General features: G+C 43.3%; 1 protein-coding gene across 5 annotated transcripts in view; it reads left to right on the forward strand.

The window, feature by feature from the left end:
- LOC111153613 (neurotrophic receptor tyrosine kinase 2) overlaps positions 1-22,278 on the forward strand; it is a 318,559-nt gene that overhangs the window by 63,995 nt on the left and 232,286 nt on the right. For all 5 annotated transcript variants that reach the window (XM_022512747.1, XM_022512746.1, XM_022512748.1 and 2 more), the window contains exon 11: positions 5,898-5,997. In XM_022512747.1, coding sequence (XP_022368455.1) covers positions 5,898-5,997 — 100 coding nt within the window. The remainder of the gene's footprint in view (positions 1-5,897; positions 5,998-22,278) is intronic.

The raw sequence follows: 22,278 nt of genomic DNA on the forward strand, positions 1-22,278 counted from the left end.
CAGAAGCGTCTTGGTGGGGCCGGGGGCATTTTCCAGCAGGGCGGGATGGCTGGTTTTTAGACTGAGAAGAAACAAAGGGAAGGGCATTTTGGGTGTGCGCACACAAGCCCGCAGGCTGGAAAAGAGTTTTGATGGGAAGGTAAAGGGTGTGAAGGGGGCCAGTCAGAGGCGCGGCTGGAGAGGTAGTTGTGCCAGGTCATGGGGTTTTGAAACACGGTGCCAGGCGTTAGATTTATCATGCAGGGAGAAGCCACTGAAGGGGATGTGCTTAAGCCCCAGGACTCTGGCAGGGTTGGTCTGTCAGCTGCTCAGCTCAGCACCAGCAGCGTCCCTCGTTCTTCTACTCACTGTCACATGCACCCAGTCGCCTGTGCTGCGAGGTCTGCCACCTGATAAACCCCAAGCCTCTGCTGCTACGGAAATAGCCCAACCTGAGGGTGGGCAAGCCATGGCCCCCGGGCCCACTCCGCCTTACCCCCTGTATTTGTGCCATCTGCAGGCTGAGATGAGTTTTTACATTTTTAAGTGGTTTGGGGAAAAAAAAAAAAAGGAAAAGGAGAATGATGTTTCATGACACATGCAAATCTTATACAATTCAAATGTCAGTGTCCGTAAAAAAATAAAAAGTTTTATTGGAACGCGGTCGTGCCTGTTTACATATTGTCTGTGGCTACTTTTTGCTAAGCGGGGGCTGGAGTAGCTGCAGCAAAGACTGTATGGCCGGCAAAGCTGGAAGTATTTAGTATCTGGCCCTTCACAGAGGACGTTTACCACAGTGCTCGTTCCTGGATGACCTCCACAGCCTCTACTTGTCCCTCCTCTCCCATCTTGTGATCTCCCGGCCTTTCTCCATACAGCAGCCTGAGTGACCTTTGAAAAGCACAATTCAGATCATTTTTATTGTCATTCTCAGAGTCTTTCCAATGTAAGAGAGTGCAAGAGAACTTTTATTATGAAAACCCAGCTCCTCATGGTGGCAAAAAGGCCCCACATATCTTGCCCTTGTCTGTGTCTCTTCCTTCACCTTGCACCCTGCCCTCGTGTGTGCCACCTGTCCTTCTTCATGTTCTCTCGCATGCCCTGGGCTTACTCTTGTTTCACAGCCTTTATGTTTGCTGTTCCCTCTAAAGGCATGCACTTCCCAGTGGTCATCATATGGCTTTAGCCACCAGGCAGCCATGATCATGTTCCATTTTCTTCTGAGCAGTTATTATGGTCTGTAATTCCCTTGCTTCTTTATTGTTTACTTGTGTGTCTTTTTTCCTTCCCTAGATTCTTTTTAGAGAGAGAGCACCTGCACTTGGTTGAGGGTGGGGAGGGGCAGAGGGAGAGAGAGAATCTCAAGCAGGTTCCACGCTCAGAGCCTGAGGTGGGGCTCGATCTCACAACCCTGAAATCATGACCTGAACCAAAATGAAGAGTCGGATGCTTAACCAACTTAGCCACCCAGACCCCCCTCCTTCCCTAGATTCTTTAATGAGTTTCCAAGTCTAGGCAACCCAGTCAGTGTTTTTCAGAGCTGTATCCCATCATCCCTTGAATAGTGTGTGGCACTTAAGGGATCATAAAAATTGGAGACTGATTAGAGTAATGGTGAACATTCCAGAGTGGGTTGCAGGACAGAGAGATTGGAAGTAGTGTGATTAGTTAGGGGTCCGGAGCAGTCATAAAGAGATGTGATTTATCTTTAAACCAGGGCCCTGGTGGTGGGAACAGGAGGCTCATAACAGATGTAGTTCAGCTGCAACTCAAAATATGCATATCCAGTACCTGGAGACACATACACACACACACACACACACACACACACACACACGTATTTCCATAGTTGACGGTATGCATTGCATTGAAACAGCAAGGACAAATGCCAGGGAAAATCAGCTGCAGAATGTTTTCTACTTCCTTCCTTGTGCAGTTGTTTTGACTTATTCTCATACCAAACCACTTAGTGTTTTCTGGTTTGAGAAAGTTGTTTGTGTATGTAAGGAATCCAAGGAGCATGTGTTAAGCCCACAGGTGTGTACCTATCCCAGTTACTAAAAATTACATGCCAACTTCACTTTTCTCTTTTGAGACCAAATGATAAATTTAAGTCCTTGTATGGCATATCTCAGGGATATTTGGACTATCTGCAGTAGGGCTGCTGGAAGGTGAGATCAATGAAAATTAATCTTTGTTGCAAGTTCCACCTGAGGTCCCTGGAAATCTGCATGACAGGTGCAAGGTAATGCTTTGTAGAATTTAAAGAAAATGTAAAACTTCAGTCTGGATCAGATGTTTAACATATGAATAGTTCCTGATCACAGGGAGGATTGTTAAATTAGAAGAAGAGTGTCAGAGTCAGGGAACTGATAGAAGAGTTAAAGGTGCTATCAGAGCATTTGGAAGACAGCCTCAAATGCTATCGATTCTGGTCCAGTAAGTAATCCTCATGAACCTTGCTGGATTTTTCAAGTGGGGCAGATCCTTGTTCTATGCGGAGAGATAGCCTCAGATTAAAAACTACTAACCAACTAATCAACTAACCATCCATATAACTGATCAAACAACCGACCAGCCAACTAAACAACCAGTCAACTAACCAAATAACCAACCAACTAACCAAACAACCTGTCAACTAAACAATCAACCAGCTAATCAAATAGCTAACCAGCCAACAGCCAGCCAGCCAACCAAGCCAACCAGTCAAGCAATAAATGAACAAATACATTCACCCCTGCTTGTCTCTCACATAAAGACCACCCCCACCCCACACATGCATGGTACATGGGACTATATTTATCAAACAATTCATTGTTGAGGAAACAATTCTTCTCATTGTCTTTGGATTCTTTGTTTATTAAAGGATTTTTTACATACAGAACTTCTTCCATAGTTTTAAATATTTGCTAGCAAATCATTAGCTGCTCCTTGGTGGTGGAACCCTTTCCCATTTTCCAGGTTGACTTAAACACTCTATAAACAGAGAAGTCAGGAAAGGTATGATCTTCACGTACAAATGAGGGACTGGAGGCTTGCAGAAGTGAAGCATCTGTTAGCTCTCCCAGCTCGTAAAGGCAAGGTGTTCTGTGAGCATAAGGACCAAGTCTTCTGAATGCCAATTGAGTACTTTCTGAAGTGGGTCAGAGGCTGTCTCTGGTCTTACAGAGAGGTTGTGGGGCTCAGGGCAAGTCCTCTAAAATCTCTCCATCCCTGTTTCCTTATCTATGAAATAGGGATTGAACTTCTTTATTCAATTTTTCTCCTTCTATCAGTACAAGTCTGGAATTTAATAAGATCGAGAAACCGAGAGCTTAAATACTATGATCTCTTTTCCATGCAAATGTTAGTTAGAAATAAAGATGAGAAAACAAAACAAAACAAAAAACTCCAAATCATTAGGTACGTTTGAGGGCAATGGTCTTAGCTACAACAAGTTGTTCTATAATTAACTTTTTAGGAATCACAAGCACTCTACATAGGCCACAGAGAGAGGGTTAAGTCTGCATTCAGACTTTGGCGGAGTGATCCTGTGGGAGAGCCACTCACAACTGCAAGCTGAGAGGAGGATTCTCACAGCTTGGTGCCCCTCTGGCCAAGGGCATGGCATGTGCCCTTTCTCGGGTTTTACACCTTCTTTAGTGCTGTGCTGTCCTGTCCCCAGTGGACATCAGAGAGGATGTCGCAGAAGGATTAGCCATGCATTTTTACTATCCTGCCTTCCCTCTCAGCCATGGGTTTTGAAGAAGTAGTATAAAGGCTAAATCATGGAAAAGCCCCAGGTATTGTACTTAGAGACTTCAGTTCAAATCCCAAGCTCAGAAGCTTATTTAATTTTTTATAAATCTCAGTTTTACCATCCTCATAGCCAACATTAATTTATAATCTATTGTAGAAGACTCTGTTCCAAACCTGTTATCTCACTGAGCAGTTAAATAATCTGCAAGGTAGAATGATTATATTCCCTGCTTCACACATGAGGCATGTGGGATGCTGAGAGATGGAGTGATTCTGAGGTCAGGCACCTAATAAGTGGTAAATCTAAATTCCAAATTCATGAGGAGCTCACGTTCTTAATCTCTCCCCTGGACTGCCTCTCATTCTGAGATGGGTACATCAATCAGCATAAGTTATGCTGCAGTAACAAAAATCCCCAAATCTTAGCAGCTTTAAATGACAAATGTTTATTTCTTGCTTTACTATTTGTGTTGACTGGGAGTTCTGTCAGCCTTGTCCTCATTCTAACTGAGACTAGGTTGAAAGGCAGCCACTTTGGAAAGTTAGCATTTATGAAGGCCGAGAGAAAGAAGTATGAGCAGCGTTCTCAACCTTGGAGCTATTGGCATCATTATTATGGATGAATAACTTTTTGTTGTCAGGGGGGCGGGGGCTGTTAGTGTTGTAGGATATTTAACAGCCTTGACCCATTAGATGCACTAGCACCCTCCTCCAGTTGTGACAACCCCAAATTGACAGATGTCCCCTGGGTATAACATTATATCTGGGTGTGAATAACTGCCTCAGTCTAAGATCTCATGTAGCAGTGAAATACTCCGTTGTCAGAGAGACAAGTCTCAGCTCATTGGCCAGAACTGGTCACATGTACCCATCTTACCACAAGGAAGCCAGGAAGTGAATCTTACAAAGAGAAACACAGGGAGAAATAGAAATGTTTGGTAAACAGCATTAATGATTACCACAGATGGGAATAATAATATCTGTCTTAAGGATTATTATGCAGATGAAATGAAACAAAAAGAAGCTTACGCATCTAATTAAGTGTGGACATCTTAAACAGTTTAGCAGTCTGCAAACTATACCCATCTGTTTTTGTAAATAAAGTTTTATTGGCACCCAGTCATGCCCATTTGCTTATACATATTGTCTATGGCTGTTTTCACTCTACACCAGCAGAGTTGAGAGGTTGTGAAAGACATCGTATGGCTCCCAAAGCCTGAAGTATTTACTGTCTAACCCTTTATAGTGAAAGTTTGCCACCTCCTGGTTTAGAGAGTCATACTTTTCTTGGGAGCAAGACCTTGGAGTGAACGGTAGGAATGGAAGGAGATGCATTGTCCCACTTCCATCTTTGTTTCTGGAATGTTACTATGTACTTCATCAGCATTACACACTTGTGCCTCTGTGATCTCGCTCAGGGGTGTGGCAGGATTCTCGTGGATCTGCAGCTACCCTTTCTACTTGTATCATCCACATGTTGCGATTACATTTTTAAGCTTTAAAAAACTTTGTGTTGGCCTCTTTCATACATACACATATGTGTACCTATCGTGAGTCTGCAACCCCATGAACTTTCACAAGTGAACTCACGCACAGGTACCCCTCCTTCTCCCTTCCAGGTGTACTCCAGCTCCACGGGACTCTGATTTCTAAGAGCATCCACAGCCAACTCAAAAAAAAAAAAAAAATCTTTTTATTATGGACAGCTTTCTAAATGCCCAATGGTAGAGAGCATAGCAAAATGAATTCCCTTTATATCTTTCATCAGCTTCAGAAATAATCAGTATTTCATTATTCAAGTTATTCTGCCTCCTCTCTCCGGGTGGGTAGGTAGGAGGCTAGATACATGGGGAGAGAGTAATATATCTTTGTGTTTAATTTTTTATAAGCTTCTAACTTACGTGTTCTCATTTGTAAAGCAAGGATAATATTCAGACTTATGATATTTCATTGTAGAATTGTTGGGGGGTTATGTTGTTATGTTAATATCTTATGATATTTCATTGTAGAGTTGTTGGGGGACTTATGGTATTTCATTGCAGAGTTGTTGGGAACAGACTGACACAAAGTTCCTAGCATTGCAAGTGGTAAATATGAACCGTCATCCTCATCATCATCATCATCTGGATGTAGGGAACTAAGGAGCAAGGTCACGACCGCCCTCCTTCCTTTTCTTCTAGGTCTATGCTGTGGTGGTAATTGCGTCTGTGGTGGGATTTTGTCTGCTGGTGATGCTGTTTCTGCTGAAGTTGGCAAGACACTCCAAGTTTGGCATGAAAGGTAAGAAGGTTGTGTTTATTTTACTTCTTATGTGGAATCATTTTTGGCTTCTGACTAATGCTAATTACCACTAAAGAAAGAAGCAGCTAGATTTACGATGACTAGGTTTTAAGGCTGAAAAAAATAGCACCAAGGCTATGATACTACAAATCAAGGCAGAGCAAAAAAATGTTGATTACTCAGCAGTACCCACTTTCCAAGGAGGACGGTTGTCTCAGAAGACACCGAACTGGTTTCCTGAGTCTCAAGTGACTAATAACGATATAGGCGAAGAGTGCCTGGGTTTCCTTTGGCTTCAGAAAGGCAGGCGAGGTGTGGTGGCAATAGGTCAGTTAGGGACACAGATATTTTGTGCAGAAGGGTCCTTTCTGCTGTGCAGGTGCCTTCCAGACCCTTCCATGGTAGCTTTTGTAGTTGCTATTGCTTTTAGAGTAAGATTCTCATCTTCTGAGATTTGAACTGTGTTGGGAAGTGAAATCAGAACACCGGCTGTTCCTTGAAGATTTGTGAATGTGTGTGTGTGTGCACGCATGTGTGAGCCTGTGTTAACAGAAAGACTCCCAATGCTCGATTAAAAATTGGTGGCTGTGTTCCCCAATAATAGACTAGGGTCTCTTTCAGAGGACTGAAAATTCATTTTAGGGGAGAAAACTTGTTTAAATGTTGTTACATAAATAGCCAAGAGTCTCAGTGATTGAAAAGAATTTGCTCTGAAGTTTAAATGTTACATATTGACTAAGACGCTATTGTTGAGTTTTGTGTGGTCTCTTACAAATAGCCACTAGTTTGGGAAAGCCGCAAAGAAGGGTTAGTGGTGGCTTTGCTGTGTTGGAGACAAAGTGGTGGGTTTTCTTGATCTGTCTGGTTCATCACAATCACTACTCACGTCGCCTACTTACTTGGAAGGGATGTTTATGGAGCGATATGCTGTCCAGTGTACACTGGGCTCTGGGGTGGAGAGGATCTATTTCTGTTGTTTTCTCCTCTCTCTCTGTGGGTGCCCATGATCGAAATCCCTAAACCTGAAACGAACAGGGAGATGTAGTGGTAAATTGGGCCTTGAATGGCCCCCAGATTGGCTCCTGACTTTCTCTTGACCTGCCAATTCTTGACATTTCTTTTGGTGGAAGAAAGCTCTCTCATTCTCCAATTATAAATAAGGCCTGGAGGAGAGACTGTACTAAAGTGATTTTAATTAGTCCTACTACAATGCTGGTTTACGAACGTGACTTTGCATCAGCAGCTCCTGGAGGGCTTTGAAAACACAGGTTTCTGGCCCCACCCCAAGAGTTGCTGATTTAAAAGGTCTGAGTGGGTCTGATACTTGGCATTTCTAACAGTTTCCAAGGGATGCCCATACTACCGTGGCCCAAGTGTTCCTGGAGAAATCAGCATTCTATGGAATCAATATGGGTGAGCACCTTCTGAGTGACAAGATGGGGGGGTGGTGTCGCTTCACAGACCTTTCTGGGCCTAGGTCCGGGCGAGGCTACTGTTCTCGGCATGTCAGCCACCCACCATGGCGTTTCGTTTTCATCATTCTGATCAAGTACATTCTTTCCTTAGAGGCACTTGGAGTGGAAGTCCCCAAGCAGGGATTTTCCTGGAGAGAGCCAGAGGGTTTCGTTTGAGACCTTCCTGAGGTTTTAGTTTGAGACCTTTCATCGCATGGGCTCTTCAGAGAGAACAATCTGTCTAGATTCTCCTGGGAGCTGCACAGAAGCTTCCGGAACCCCAGCAGCAATATTTAGGAACCGCCCCCAACCCAGCTTTGTGTTAGGAAAACAACCTCCAGAATGGTCTGTAAGTGTTCACATGGTCTGTTCGGCGCAGGGAGAGAGGGAATAGAAGGTAGACATTTGTTTCAAGGAAGATTGTATTTCCTGTAGAGACTCCCACATGAAGACTGAAACAGATTTTTATTTGGATAATTTGGGATGATAACCGCGAAAGCACCTACATTTCCTGAATGTGTATAACCTAAGGGGATCCTTAATGAATTGTAGAAAAGAGTTTGCTGATCCTTGTCCCAGAGCCAGTAAATGACTTCCTTTAGGCAGTAGCTACCATATTGTATGTTTCACTCCCTTATTTCCAAACATAAGTAAAGTTGTTTTGAAAAAAAAAATCATCTCGGAGACTCCCGGTCTTGTTTAGAATAACTTCTTTTTCTGTTTTCCGTGCCGTGGTTTGAACACATGGGGCTTGAGCTGAGGTTACAGTTTTACCTGTCAGATGCTGAGTTGATGATTCGGGGGGGACGGGTGGGGGTCTGGAAGACAAGATGAGGGCAAATGAAACTGCATAAAAAGTGGTTTTTAAACATTAATAGAAGTCATTGTACTTTAAATGCTGTAGGTGCCAGGATCACTGCTGAAAAAGACGTATGTAAAAATAGTATCATGCCCCCTGAAATGGCCAGGAAACATGTGAGTGGTGATTTCTCAGTAACAGCCATGGGAAATGTGCATGCATGGCCTTGGCCGGGAAAAGTGCATAGCCTTGGCGGGGACCTATGGCCCCGTTCTGTGTGATGTGCAAATGAGCTATTCCAAATGTAATTCTTGCCTTCGGAAGCCCCTTCGGGACATTCCACCTGCTTGCCTAGTCCTTTGTCCTGGAGACAGGCTGAGATGCAGGTGGCAGTCAGCCCACCCACCAAGCATTTGCAGGTTTTCGTCCATCCCCGCGTCGCACGCTTGAGGTTCCAGTGCCGACCGCGTCATCACAGCAGCCGTCTGGGATCACACCCATAGTTTAAGACTGTTGATCAGAAGGGCCTTGGGCGGGGGGACCAGAAACCTCTTTGGAAAATCACACTGCAGCTGTATGCAGGTCCCAAACATGATTGATGGTGTTGTTTCTGTGCGAAGGGGGTCTCTAAATCCCAAACCTGGGAGTTAAATCTGGATTTTAGAATACCACCAGTGACGGGTGGTGTGTTTCTCTGGAGGTAGGTTTATGTGACTGGAAGCTTCCTAGGGTTTATTCTCTGTTCTGTTAATTCACTGTGAAGGGACCGTCTTACACATGGAGCTTTGGCTGGGAGCTCTGTGAAGACAGGGTTCGTAGAAGTCTCGTTCACAGAGAATTTTCAACTTAAGTCACTTCAGTTTAGTGATTGGAAAACAGTTGGTGTTTGGAGGACAGTCCGCATGTGGATGGTTCAAGAGAGACCAGAGAGCTTTTCTAAGTTTTTAAGAAACCAGAGCCCCTCTCCTCCCCCAACCCCTGCTTTCTTTGATTATTCCGGATAAGTAATGGCCCTAGACAGGAGGTCATTTTACTAGATTTTTGCTTAGGATTTCTAAGTTTTCATATAATTACTATTTCAGTTCGGAGGTCCACGTTGGCTTTCTGTTTTATACACGAGCATTGTGGATTTCTGCCTCTCTGCCTGTGAATGTCCCGCCTCGGAATATGTGTCTTTGTCAGCTTTGAAACTGGTGCAGGTGCCTGGTGGTGGCTCCCATCTTGGCGCTAACCTGGAATGTATCTTTCTCTATTGCTTGCTCTAGTTTAAGCTTCTTGTTGCCAGTGTTCTGTGGACTGCTGGCCTTTTGTCAATAGAGATGTCAGGAGGTAGAATTTACCCCAGTCTGTTTTTCCGTGCTCATTTTCGTGTCTGTACACCACCCTATTTGCTTACTGGGTATCTGGTCACCGTCATCACGGAAGCCCCGGATATAGGCCTTCTGTTAGTGCTTGGTCATCCGTGTAGGGCTTATTTATATGTGCGCTTAAGATAGATGCCTAAAATACATAACAGACTACCGCCATCTATGTCTGTATCTGTACCCCATACATAAATGCATAATTTTATCCCTTTTCTCCTCAGGCTGCCTCTGATTGATTTTAATTTTAGTTTCCACTGAAATAGGGCTCCAAGACTTTTCCAGAGCAGCTGTATTGCCAAAAGAACAGGCAATGAGACCTCAGCATGCTCTTGTGTTGTAACCAAGCCTGGTGTTTAGTTCTCACATTACTTCCTGGCTCCCTCTCTTCACAGAAGATGGAGAAGGGCTCAGGACGAGGAAATGGAAGCATCAGGGGGCATGAGGGCTGCGGGGCCTTCCAAGAGCACTCCGCCTCTGGGAGCCCCGCCTGATGGTGTGGATGGTGTGCAGGCTTGGAAAAAATCTAAGGGATCCAGAAGGGTGGAGGGGGCCTGGCACCCGTCACCCTGATGGAGAGTCCTTGTGACCATCAGCTTTGTGCCACGTGCGTTTCTCGATGGAAGCCCACATAATGTTATTGCTTCCCTGAGGACTGTTACCTCCTTTGTCCATTGAGAGTACATACATCTAAGTGACCCGAAGACGTCCCACAGGAGGAACTGGGCTAGGAGGCCCGTTCTCTCATTCAGTGTTGCTAGCCTCCAGATTTTATCGGCAGCCTCCTCTCCTTGCACGTAAACCGCCGATCTGCATTCATTCCTATGACTTGAGATGTAGAAATTTCAAATTCCTAACTGCCCAGAGAACCACACTCCCTGAGAAGGCAGAGCCAGGTTTTCTTGACTCCAGATGCAAGGTCCACAGTTTGTTTTTCCTCTTATAAATGTCTTTCAACAGCAACCAAAATTTTGGCTATTTCAAAAGAGTCATAAACATATAGTGGGACCGAAGCTAGAGAAGCTGGAGGTTAAAGCCTTTTCTACGAACTGAAAATGAATCTGGAAAGTTGAGAAGGTTGAGTTGAACAGATATTTGGATCAACTTTTAAAAGAGGGGAAAAATGTGTTTGAAAGCCAGAAGCACAGTTGTAGAAACATCTGTAAGGACAAACTGTTTTCCATATGCACCCCCGCTGTTTTTTTATTTAAAGACAAATAACTTAAAAAAATTATAACAGTAACGCATGAATGCGTTCTTGCTTTTCACAGTTTCAAGCGGTTTCGAAACATATGGAGCTAAAAGCAGGATTGTTCCTGACCTTCCTTTTTTGCTGCCCTTTCTACTGCTGGGGATAACCTTCTTTAACCATCCAGAATGCATAGAGTATGCAGATCATAAAATCCGTAGCTTTACTTACAATGTAGATAATCAAACAGACTCATTTTTGGTTCCATAAAGAAATTGTAATCCCAGGCTTAGGCTGCGTCTGCTTTCAGGAGACCATTTGCCCATGGATGTTTCTGCATCGGTACCGGGGTATCTCCTGCATTTGAATTAGTAAGTGTTTTGGAGTCGGCTGCTCTCGGGCTCCTTGGGTCTGAAATCTGCCCCTGCCCGTGACAAACTATGTGACTTGGAGCAACTTTCTCATCCTCCCTTGCCTCAGTATTTCCATCTGGAATGGGGCAAGCCTTGTACCCACTTCATCAGGTTGCTAGGAAACATGCTGAGTTTATGTATAGGAAGCACTCAGGAAAGGTCCTGGCATTTAGTTATTATGATAGTTATTACCAACAAATTGTGATTTGTTTTCTTCTTTTACTGTCTATGTTGTTAGGGTTTAAAGTTATGGTTAAGTATTTATGCTTTTTTTTTTTAAAGATTTTATTTATTTATTTGACAGACAGAGATCACAACTAGGCAGAGAAGCAGGCAGAGAGGGGGGGGGAGGCAGGCTCCCTGCTGAGCTGAGAGCCCGATGTGGGGCTCGATCCCAGGACCCTGAGATCATGGCCTGAGCTGAAGGCAGAGGCTTAACCCACTGAGCCACCCAGGTGCCCCAAATGTTTATGCTTTTACAAAGTTTTCAGAAAAGTGTTTCGAATAATGCCTTCCATATAGAGATAGGTACTTGGAATAGATTGCCAAGACAAAAGGGGGTTGTGTATTTTATACATTGATAGATTATCTTGAGGAAACATTTTATCAATTTATATTCTCACAGTAGTATAGTAGGGCATCCTTCGTTGATACTTTTATCCATATCAGATTTTATCAATCTTTTCTATTTTTGCCAATTCAGTTAAAGCGATCCTCTGATTCGTAATGAGGTGAAACCCGGTGCCTGAGTGGCTCAGTTGGTTGAGAATCTGACTCTTGATTTTCCACTCAGTCATGGTATCTGGGTCCTGGGATTGAGCCCTGCTCAGTGGGGACCCTGCTTGGGATTCTTTCCCTCTGCCCCTCACTCCCCATGTGCTCACGCCCTCTGCTCTCAAATTAATAAATAAAACTTTAGCAAAAGGAGAACGAGGTGAAATGTCTTTATCAGGTGACTGATAAGATAAGATAAGTTTATTTTACCTGTTGATTTGCAGACATACCTTATAAATCATATATGTCCATTTTTTAATGGTTATATATATAGTTCCGTTTTTTTTTTTTTAAGTCTTTACCTTTTTTTAATAGTGTCTTCTGGCAAACAGCAGATTTATGTTCTTATAAAAGTGAGTCTGACCCTCTTTTCCATCTAAGTTTTGCATCTGGCTTAGGAAGCCTTACCCTCTCTATGGTTGTAAATATAATTCTTAATACTTCTTTCACTAGTTTTACTCTGTGTGTATTAGCTTAGCTCTTTAATATTCCGGAAATTCTTTTTTTTTCCCAAGTTGGTATCAAGTACTCTGCTTTTTTCTTTTTTCCCCAGAAGTATATAAAGATATTTGAACAAATTTTAGTGTGACACTTTCAGAGAAACCAAGAATATTATTCTATCTTTCTGGAATCAGAAAGCCCCCTTATAAAACAGAAAAGAATCTTTGAAGGACTTAGCATTTCACTCTTTTGAAAAGTAAGTAATGAGCTTCGTTGGTTCTCATATAATATATGGGAGTGTAAGCCTCACCAAATAGTAACAGAGAACGTAGGTTTTCACAGGAACCTTTCCCACCCCCCCACCCTTCCCCCCAGCTTCTAACTGAGCTCAGAGTATAACGTCACATTCTCTTAGCAGAGAAAAAAAATTTGTTGGTTTTAACAGAATTTTCATATATTTCAGAAAAGACATTCAGTTGAAAGAGTTATAGGCAATTTAGCAAATTGGAAATTAAAAAAAAAAAAAAGAGAACCCACGCGTTCTTTTTCTGTCATTTGAGGAAGGTTATTACCAAACTTTTCCCCGTATACATCTGCGACGTGAGGATCTGATCTCTGATCACTGTCGCTTCCTTTGGGGACAGCATTTGGGTTATGTCTTGAGGGCAGAACATGCTTATTCTTTGCGGCAGATTGAACATGGGTGTAGAACTTTCGGGAACTGGCTCCAGATGGCAGCAGGCAGCAGCAGCTTTTCTCCCCCTCGGCCCCTGCCCTGACCTTGAACTTCGTAAACTACCTCCCTCACCTGGGCAGCTCCGAACGCTTCACGGGAGGGCCCAGGTGTGTCTGGGATGGAAAAAGTGCACACGGTTCTGTTCAGACGTATTCTGCACTGCTAGTGTTTCCTGAAAAGATAAAGGAGCCCTTAAGAAATTAGGTTTGGAACTTCAAAGTCAAGAAAAATTGTTCCCCATTCTTAGGTTCTCTAGAAACCCTGTGGTGAACTCACTTTGACTTTTTTTTTTTTTTTAAGATTTATTTATTCATTTGAGAGGTTGGGGGAGAGGTAGAGGGAGAGGAGAGGGGGGAACCCCCAGCAAGAGCACAGAACCCAACGTGGGACTCGATCTTGGGACCCTGAGATCATGACCTGAGCCAAAACCAAGAGTCAGAGGCTTAACCAACTGAGCCACTCAGGTGACCCTCTTACACACAGATCATGGGCAGACTTTGCAAAAGACTTCCCAAATCGGGACAGGGGTGTTCTTCTTCCCTTTAGCTCCATTCCCGTTTCTCTTTTTTCTAACCTTTCGTTTTTTTTTCTGCCTTTCATTTTGTCTTTCCCCGTCTCCTTGCTCCCTAATTTTACATTCTTTTTCTCATTTGGTTTTCTTCCCCCTCATTCCTAGAATCTGATTTTGGTGGACACGCTTTTCAGAATTTTCAAAGAGGACAGATAATAGCTTGGCTTAAATTCTAACATATGCTTCGATTTTATCTTCCTTTATTTTGGGCAAAGAGACTGAATGACTCTGGGATTAAATTTAGCTCCAAATCAGCAGAATTGTCCTGTGGCACTTTGAAAGACAGTCTGTTTGACTACCACACATCCTTCATGTTTGTAAGTTGTTAAATCTTCAGTCTTCAAACCTAGAAGTATAGAGGAATGTAATATTAGAGACTCATGAATCAGATGGGCTTGGGTTCATGTCCCAGGTCTGCCACCTGCTAACCATAATTTTGGGGGAAATTTTTAAACTTTCTAAATCTTTGGTTCCTCTTTGGAAAAATATGGGAATAATAGCCATCTCTCAGGCAATTATAAGAATTAAATTAGTGTTTAATTTAGTGGCGGGCTTATTGAACTAATTCCAGAAGAGGCAGGTTTTTTTCAGATTTATGTGATAGTAATACATCATTAAGGAAAAGAGCGAGGAGAGTCCTGTCTGAATTGATACTGAGTCTGAATTACAGAAAAAAGGTCTTATATGTAGACAGTGTATAATAGTGTTTTCAAGCTTATTAGTTGAGTTTATAGAAAAAATTGTAATTACAATGTGTCTCTCTTTTATGGACATATTTTATGAAAGCAAAGCTGCTGAAACATGTTTCTGTTAAGCCCTTCATTCTTTAAAGGTATGAATTACTGCAAGTTCTTAATTTTATTGTCCATTGAACGATTCACCTGCTTAAAGAAATCTCTTTTATTGATGGATGGATTGGGTATGGAGGTTTTACTAGTTTCTTTTGGGAGGGACGTTTACTGTAGGGAAGGGGCAGGAAGGGCAGGTAGGGGTGGGATTCAGAAGAGACCCAGTAACCATTCGCTTAAAACTCAGAAACATGAGCTCATGGAGCCTCCCGTCAAAGGTGCTTCCCCTTTGCACAGAGGAGGTTGCAAAGACTGTTTCCAGTCTCTTTAACAAAAGTATGCTTTAATTTTTTTTAAGATTTTATTTTTAAGCAATCTCTACACCCAGCATGGGGCTCAAACGCACAACCCCAAGATTAAGCATTGTATGCTCTTCTGACTGAGCCAGCCAGGCGCCCCAAATATAGGCTTTAATTTTTGATGTGCTCACAGCCTGCTAGAGATGAAAAGAGGAGTTTTGGAGAAAATAAGTTCTTCCTCATACTGTCGATTGTCATCCACGTTATTATATCCATAGACCAAGACAGTGAATTTCCTGTGAGAGAAGCCAAGGCGGAAGCAAACAGATGACAGTGGGAGGTCTTCGTTTTCCTCAAGGCATCAGCAAAAGTAGAAGTCACTGGCTTCTTCTGTGAGCATCTGGGAGCGTTAGCGGTCTGAGGACAGAGAGAATGAGAGGGCGGGAGGGAGCGGGGGAGACAGAGAGAGAGAGAGAGAGAGAGAGACATCTTCATTCTAACTTTTTAAGTCTTTAGAACCAAGAGATTAATATCCTGAATTGAAGGCAGAAGAGTCATCTCCACCTCACGTAGTGACAGTGGAAGGCAGGAAGGGGACATGAGTTCAGGAGTGGGAAGATCTGGGAATGAGGTGGTATTTCTGTGTGCAGTCATGGTTGTCCACTTTTGTAGTCCCGCCGAGGGTCCCACCCGAGGACAGTCCACCACCCAGCTGAGCTTTTCCCACACTGACTTCCTGGATCATCTCTGAGAGGAAACTGTGTGAGGACCAGAAATAACAGTGCAGGACTGAAGGGCATCTGAGGGTCCTCTCCAGCTTCAGTATCTACCATCCTGTTACACAACCATTCAGAACAATCACACACTCACTAGAAGAGTCTGCCGTGTACTTCTGATGATATCCTTTATTGTTTTGGTGTGTAATGAGATAGTCTTTCATTCTCCACTGTGGAACCACATTCTCCTTACTATTAACATAGGAAACATCATGTCTGTGTGGCAAGTTTGGACAGTTCCAGAACATTCAATGTTCGTTCCATCAGGTCATGGTGTCTCACAGGGGTCTCTCGGCTCCATTTCCTCAGGTTGCATTTCAGTTTCCGGGTGATGGTGCGGTGTGTGGGATCGTGTGGGATTAAATCCTGAGGGGTCATGACATGCCACTGTGTGGAGGGGCCGTATCTGTGTCCATGGGTGGTCATTTCTTTTTCATGTTGGTGGTTGCTGTGTTGCTCACCTTTCCACTTGTCCTCAGCCACCAGATTCGGGCCAGTCACAGGTACACCACCTTGTGTCCCAACCAGATTTTGTCAGCTTCACACACGTCTCCATAGGGACATCCTTAGAGGTTTGGGACCAAGAAATTCCATAAAAATGGCCCCTACTCTCTCTCCCTAGACACACTGTGGTTTCCCTCATTAATTACTCGTGCCATTATAGGCTTGGGATTGCTCTGGCTTCTTAACCACCTTTTTTTTAAGGTCTTCCCAGAAAGAAGAATTCAGGCTTGTTCATTTTTTTGAATCTCCAACCCTGACTAAAGACTCTATGGTTCCGCCTACCCCCATATTTTATGAGGGGACAGGTTACGGGGCTCCTCTTAACCTGCAGCTGACTTGCTGGGCTCCCCTCTGACTCCCTGATTTCCTATGGGGACAGAAAGAATACGACATGTTCTTTCCTGATTCATCTTCTTCCAAATCATTTCTGCCAGGTATGTGGATCTTGTGTTTCCCTCCAGCTTTTTATGATGACATTTTCAACATGAAGAAAATTTGAAAGAATATTACAGTGAACATCTATATAGTCTACACTAGGATTCACCCTCTGTTTCACATTTTGCTGTTTGAAAATAAGTTGCCCGGGGTGCTTGGGTGGCTCAGTCGTTAAGCATCTGCCTTTGACTCAGGTCATGATCCCAGGGTCCTGGGATCGGAGCCCCGCATTGGGCTCCCTGCTCAGCAGGAAGCCTGCTTCTCCTACTCCCCCTGCTTGTGTTCCCTCTCTTGCTGTCTCTCTCTGTCAAATAAATAAATAAAATCTTAAAAAGAAAAGAAAAGAAGTTACCCATATCATGTCACTTCATACCTAAAATTCCCAGCATATTTCTCCTAAAGCTAAAGACACAGTATCTCTTAAAAGCACAACCTGATACCGATATCATTGCACCCAAGAAAGTTAGAACAGCTCTGTAGTAACGGAGAACACCTAGTCCATCTTCAGACCCCCCCGGTGATTTGACAGTGCCTCTTACAGCTTACATTTCTTTCTTTTTTTTTTAATTTAAAATTCAATTAGCCAATATCTAGTGTATCATTAGTTTCTGCTGTAGTGTTCAGAGATTCACCCATTGCGTGTAACACCCAGTGCTCAGAAAGCTTCTGTTTCAAACCGAGATCAACTCAGAGCTCACGCAATGCATGTGGTGACTGTGCTGCTTTGGTTCTTTGGTCCCTTTCAGTCTAGAATGCTACCTTCATTTTTTTTTCGCCCCCTTTTGCGGGATTCTTTAACCTGTAATTTATCCCCTGTGTTTCCTTGAAGTGGAACTTATTTCTAAAGGCTCAGTGAGGTTAGGTGTAAGTGAAATGTTTTTGGGAAGAAGGCATCACAGATGCTGTGAACTTACATTGTATCTCATTTAGAAGCACATAATGTCGGGTTGTTACACTATTAGCATAAGTTGGATTGCTTTTTAAGGAAGGTCACAACCAGATCTTTTCTTTACAAATTTAAGTTTCCCTTGGACTTGGTAAGTAATTTGTAGAGTGATAGTTTGGCATCCAGCAAATATCCTCTTCCCCTAAAATTTGAACTTACTGAGCATGGTATCTAGCTCTGGTCTTTTTCCAAAATAGTTATTTAATTTCTAAGGGTTGCAGAATGGTGTTTTTTAAATTCAATAGTCCTATACATACTGGCTTCCACTTGGGGGACGGGGAGCATTCTGGCCTTGACCAAAGATTTCAACTTTTTAATTTTAGTTCTACCTGAATATCTCTCCCTTGAGGCATTGGCTGATATCCTGCTGCCTACACTGGGAAGTGTCATGGGGTTATAGAAAAGACTCATTGTCCCAGTATATAAAAAATATTATTTTATTTTATAAAATATTATTTATTTTCTGTTTCTCAAAGTCACTGAGAAAGATATTATAGGACTACTTCTATTTTTCTTTATCACAATGATTAAATATTAACTAGGTATTAGTAACAATTGCTTTAGGATTCCCTCTTGCATTTGTGTGGTGGTTGGTAGAAATAAAAACAGAAAACTGGGAGCGGGCTTAGGAGTTATCCAAAGCCTTTGTTACAGAGGTGAGGATGTTGGGCCCAGGTTGCTTAAGCCGCTTGCCTGAGGGTAGACACATAGCTGGTTTGTGGCTGACCCAGGGCTGTAAGCCAGGCCTTGTGACTCCAGCTTTGATGTTTTATGCTGCGAAACTAAGAAACATCATGAAGTTAAATAACACTTATTTCCATGCCAAGGTCACTGCTTTCATGCTAGTTTGTATCCCCATTGGATGTGCCTAGCCTGTGTTTCCACTGGTAGCCATTGCCACTGGATGATACCGTGTTTCTCCAAGCTGGGGACATATATGATCAGTGATAATGAGATGGCTTTAGCAGATACTCAGGGGCGAACATCTTTCATTTTGATAGTTCTGAATTTATTTTACTATTTTTTAGAGAAAATATCCCTAGTGGCTCCTATCCTCGATTCCATGAAATTATTGTCTAAGATAAGGCTTAAACTAAGAACATGAAATAAAGAAAAAATATTAGGTAAATAATTTAAATTTAAATTTTAAGAATGTTTGAATAGGACTCTCCTCAGGCTCTGGGAATTTAATACTAAACAGAACAAAGTTTCTGCCTCATGGAGCTTAAACTCTACTGGAGGGAAGACAAGACAGAGAAAGAAATGTACAAGTAATGACAAATGCCACGAGTAAAGGACACGAGGTAAGAGGAGGATGACAGATTCGCTGTTCATAAATAGTTAGGACAGGCCTATCTACTAAGATGACATTCAAGCCAAGAGTCAGGGCAGTGAGGAGGTGAACATGCTGATGTCCCAGGGAACAGCTTTCCAGGCAGAGGGAACAGCCAATGCAAGAGCGAGGGAGCCCGGGGTGAGCTCTGCACATTGAAGGAGCAGCAGAGGTCAGTGTGGCTGGAAACAGTGAGGGTGGAGAGCAGTGGGAGAGACCAGAAGGGGGCAGAAATGAGCTCACGTACGGACTTGCAGGCCTTTATGGGCCTTTTGTCTGATGCGGGGTCTTGGTGCAGGTGGTACTTGGGTAGGGTATACGTGTGCAAGTGTGTGTAAAGAACGCTGGTGGGGGCAATGGTGATGTATTCATATGATGCATTCATTTCTGGCGACAAAAGATGACTTGGGGAAGATGTTGCTGAGGGGTAGGGGAGAGACGAGACGTTCATGATATAAGGTAGTGCGGAAAATTTCACTACAGGTTCATTAACAACTTCAGGAGTATGATAGCCCCCCCCACCCCACTCTCCCTGCTTCCTCAAGATTCATACACAAATGCACACACACACATACATCCCTAGAGGAGGGTTTGTAAAAAGTTTGTTAGTTCTCTGCATTCCCCCAGCATTATGCTGTCATGAAAAAATGTGGTTGGCGATCATGTGATTCTGGCCAGTTGTGACCAGAAGCAGGTAGGACCTAGGCTTTGGGTTGTGTCTTGAGTTTTCCTTCTGACCCTTCTCACTGAATTCACTCTGATTCCTCTTATGCAGCTGAGTTCCCTCCAAGAACAGGGGCCTTATAGTTAACTTTCATAGCTGAAACACTTTGAGTCAAATTCCCTCCTTTTGAAATCTCTGTTGCTATTGGGAGAAAAACACCACTGTCTGAAAACTCAAATGATGCATTTTTGGAGTGAGCAGAGGCATTGTGAGAATCCCTCTGTTTTCCTTCATTATGGTGATTAAACATTAAGGAGAACCCAAGTTCTCTGCATGTGTGTCTTTCAGCTTGAGAGGCAAGGCTTAGAACTTAAGATCAGGCTGGAAGTTTCGAAGTTGTGCATTTCCAGAGAGGAAGAGAGCACTTGATTTTCCTGCTTATTGTCCTCTCAACAAATTACTAACAGCACTTTGCCACCTTGTGGACAGGATCAGTCTTTTTTTGAATCACCATGGGGTGTTGGGGTTCTATTGGCAAAAAATCCAGATCCCCTTAAATTCATCTTTCTCTTCTGATGCTTCACACCTCATTTCTTATTTAGGAAGTATTTGATTGACTGCTACCTTTGGGGAGCTTGGACCACTTATCCCTATTCTCTGGCCCTGGGTGGTATGGAGCAAAATTTTTTGCATCAGACCCCATAAGACCTTGGGAAGTTCTTATTATCTTCAGGTAGACCTTCCTCTTTATGAACTGCCCAGTATTCCCTGTTTATTCTAGTCTGTTTTCTTACCCATCACCTAATGAGCTTGGGGTCAGCAAATTCAACGAAACTAACCCAGACATTACCAGCAAAAAACATGTTTGCAAAGACAAATCTACCATGTGCAAACCTGCACAAGAAAACCTACCCACAGAAAACAATAGCCTCAGTGTTGGATAATCCCATTCATTGGCATGGATTCTTGGATGGTATTAATTTTAGTTTGACTTCTCCGTTTTCCCTCTGTTCTGCATCTTATACTAAATATCAGATTCTTTTCAATTACGAAACAATGCAAGCGGAAGCCGAGAATTATAATCAGACTCTGAATTCTTGGGATTCAAACATGCCAAAACTGAGGAGCTTTGTTCCTGATCTTAGCACTGACTTTAGCAAATGTCTCACCTTGGAGGAGAGTTCATTGCAGCAATTTTGTAACTGTGGTAATGGTTGAGAATTTTGTTTGAGGAAGACATTCGGTCATTCTTCGGGTACATCGTGTCCCCTCCCTCACCCGTTCCCTGGATCCATAGACTTTTTCCATTCATCTCCTGAGCTCCTGAGGTGTTCTGAGAATCCCTGAAATAGGAAACAGCCCCTGTCCCTTGGTGACAGCCATGGTGGTCACTTGCTTTTATTTAGTTAGAATTGGGACTCCTATCCAGGTGTGAAAACTTGAAGTGCCCATTAAGTTTCAGTGTCATCTTTCTGTTGGGCCCTCAGAAATACGACATGACATTTGTTTTAACGTATCTGTTTATATGGCATCTGTAGGTACTCTTCTGTTCTAGTTTGGGTCCCCCAGATGTGTTGACCTAATTGCTTTAAGTTACAAATGACCAAATTATACACATTATTGGAAAATTTCAGAAGTGGGTGTATGTCCTGAACTGCTCGTGACCCTAACAAATTAATGCCTATGTTATTTAATCATTATTCAGATGCTTCATGTCTTTCTAGTAATTTATAATGATAGTTAATTCTCAGGTGGTCTTGTGACCCCGGCTACTGACACAATTGGCTGTCTCCATGAAGCCCCCATTACCTGAAGTCTTTGGGTCAGCTCCTCTTTCTATAGACAAGGGCATAGATGTAGGAAAAGTTAGATTTTTTTTTTTAAAGATTTTATTTATTTATTTGAGAGAGAGACAGTGAGAGAGAGCATGGGCGAGGAGAAGGTCAGAGAGAGAAGCAGACTCCCCGTGGAGCTGGGAGCCCAATGCGGGACTCGATCCCGGGACTCCAGGATCATGACCTGAGCCGAAGTCGTCCAACCAACTGAGCCACCCAGGCGTCCCTAGATATTGTTTTAATTACGAGAACTTTATTTGGATAAGGCAGAGTCTTGAATCTCTGTACTCTAGGTCTGTGTAACCAAATGCATGGATTCCACAAGGCAATTTAAATAGCGTCCCAGACTCTGAGCAGTGTGGATGGTTACGTGAATATGCACCCGTAGGAACTGCTGTAGAATGTTGCTCCCAGTTCTTTCCCTGGTACTTGAGTTGGCCGGCTCCCCTTCCTAGTCAGTGCTGTCTGTGCGGGGCCCATGCCCCTCTATTCATGACCAACAGCACTTCTTTCAGCAGAAAACCCCAACCGTCATAGGTTGGAGAAGGTGTTTTCTGATGCCAGAGGGCAAACCTTCAAAACGGAATTTTACACGCCCAGGAAATAGTTACTTCAAACTTAGTTCTTTGCAAATTACCGAAGAAGAATGAATGCAGTCACGGTCAAGTGCACAGCGCTTGGTGGGTAACCAAGTGCAGCGATGGGAAGACAGAGTCAACAAAGATACGTTTCCATGAAACTCTCTTGATTCACATGGCAGATACGCGTCTGTGCTCCCCCGGCTGCCCTCAGATTCCCTTCATTGGCCCTGGGTGCTCAGCCTGGCTTCTATGTCTGTTTGCTTCTGAGACCTAACCCTTGGAACCTTCTTCAGAGGGCGAGGGTTGAGCTAGCTGAGCTCCTCCCAGACCCAACACACACACACACACACACACACACACACACACACACACACACACACAC

The sequence above is a fragment of the Enhydra lutris genome, unplaced genomic scaffold (assembly GCF_002288905.1).
Source record: "Enhydra lutris kenyoni isolate GAN:26980312 unplaced genomic scaffold, ASM228890v2 scaffoldscaffold33, whole genome shotgun sequence".
In the NCBI taxonomy this organism is placed as follows: domain Eukaryota; kingdom Metazoa; phylum Chordata; class Mammalia; order Carnivora; family Mustelidae; genus Enhydra; species Enhydra lutris.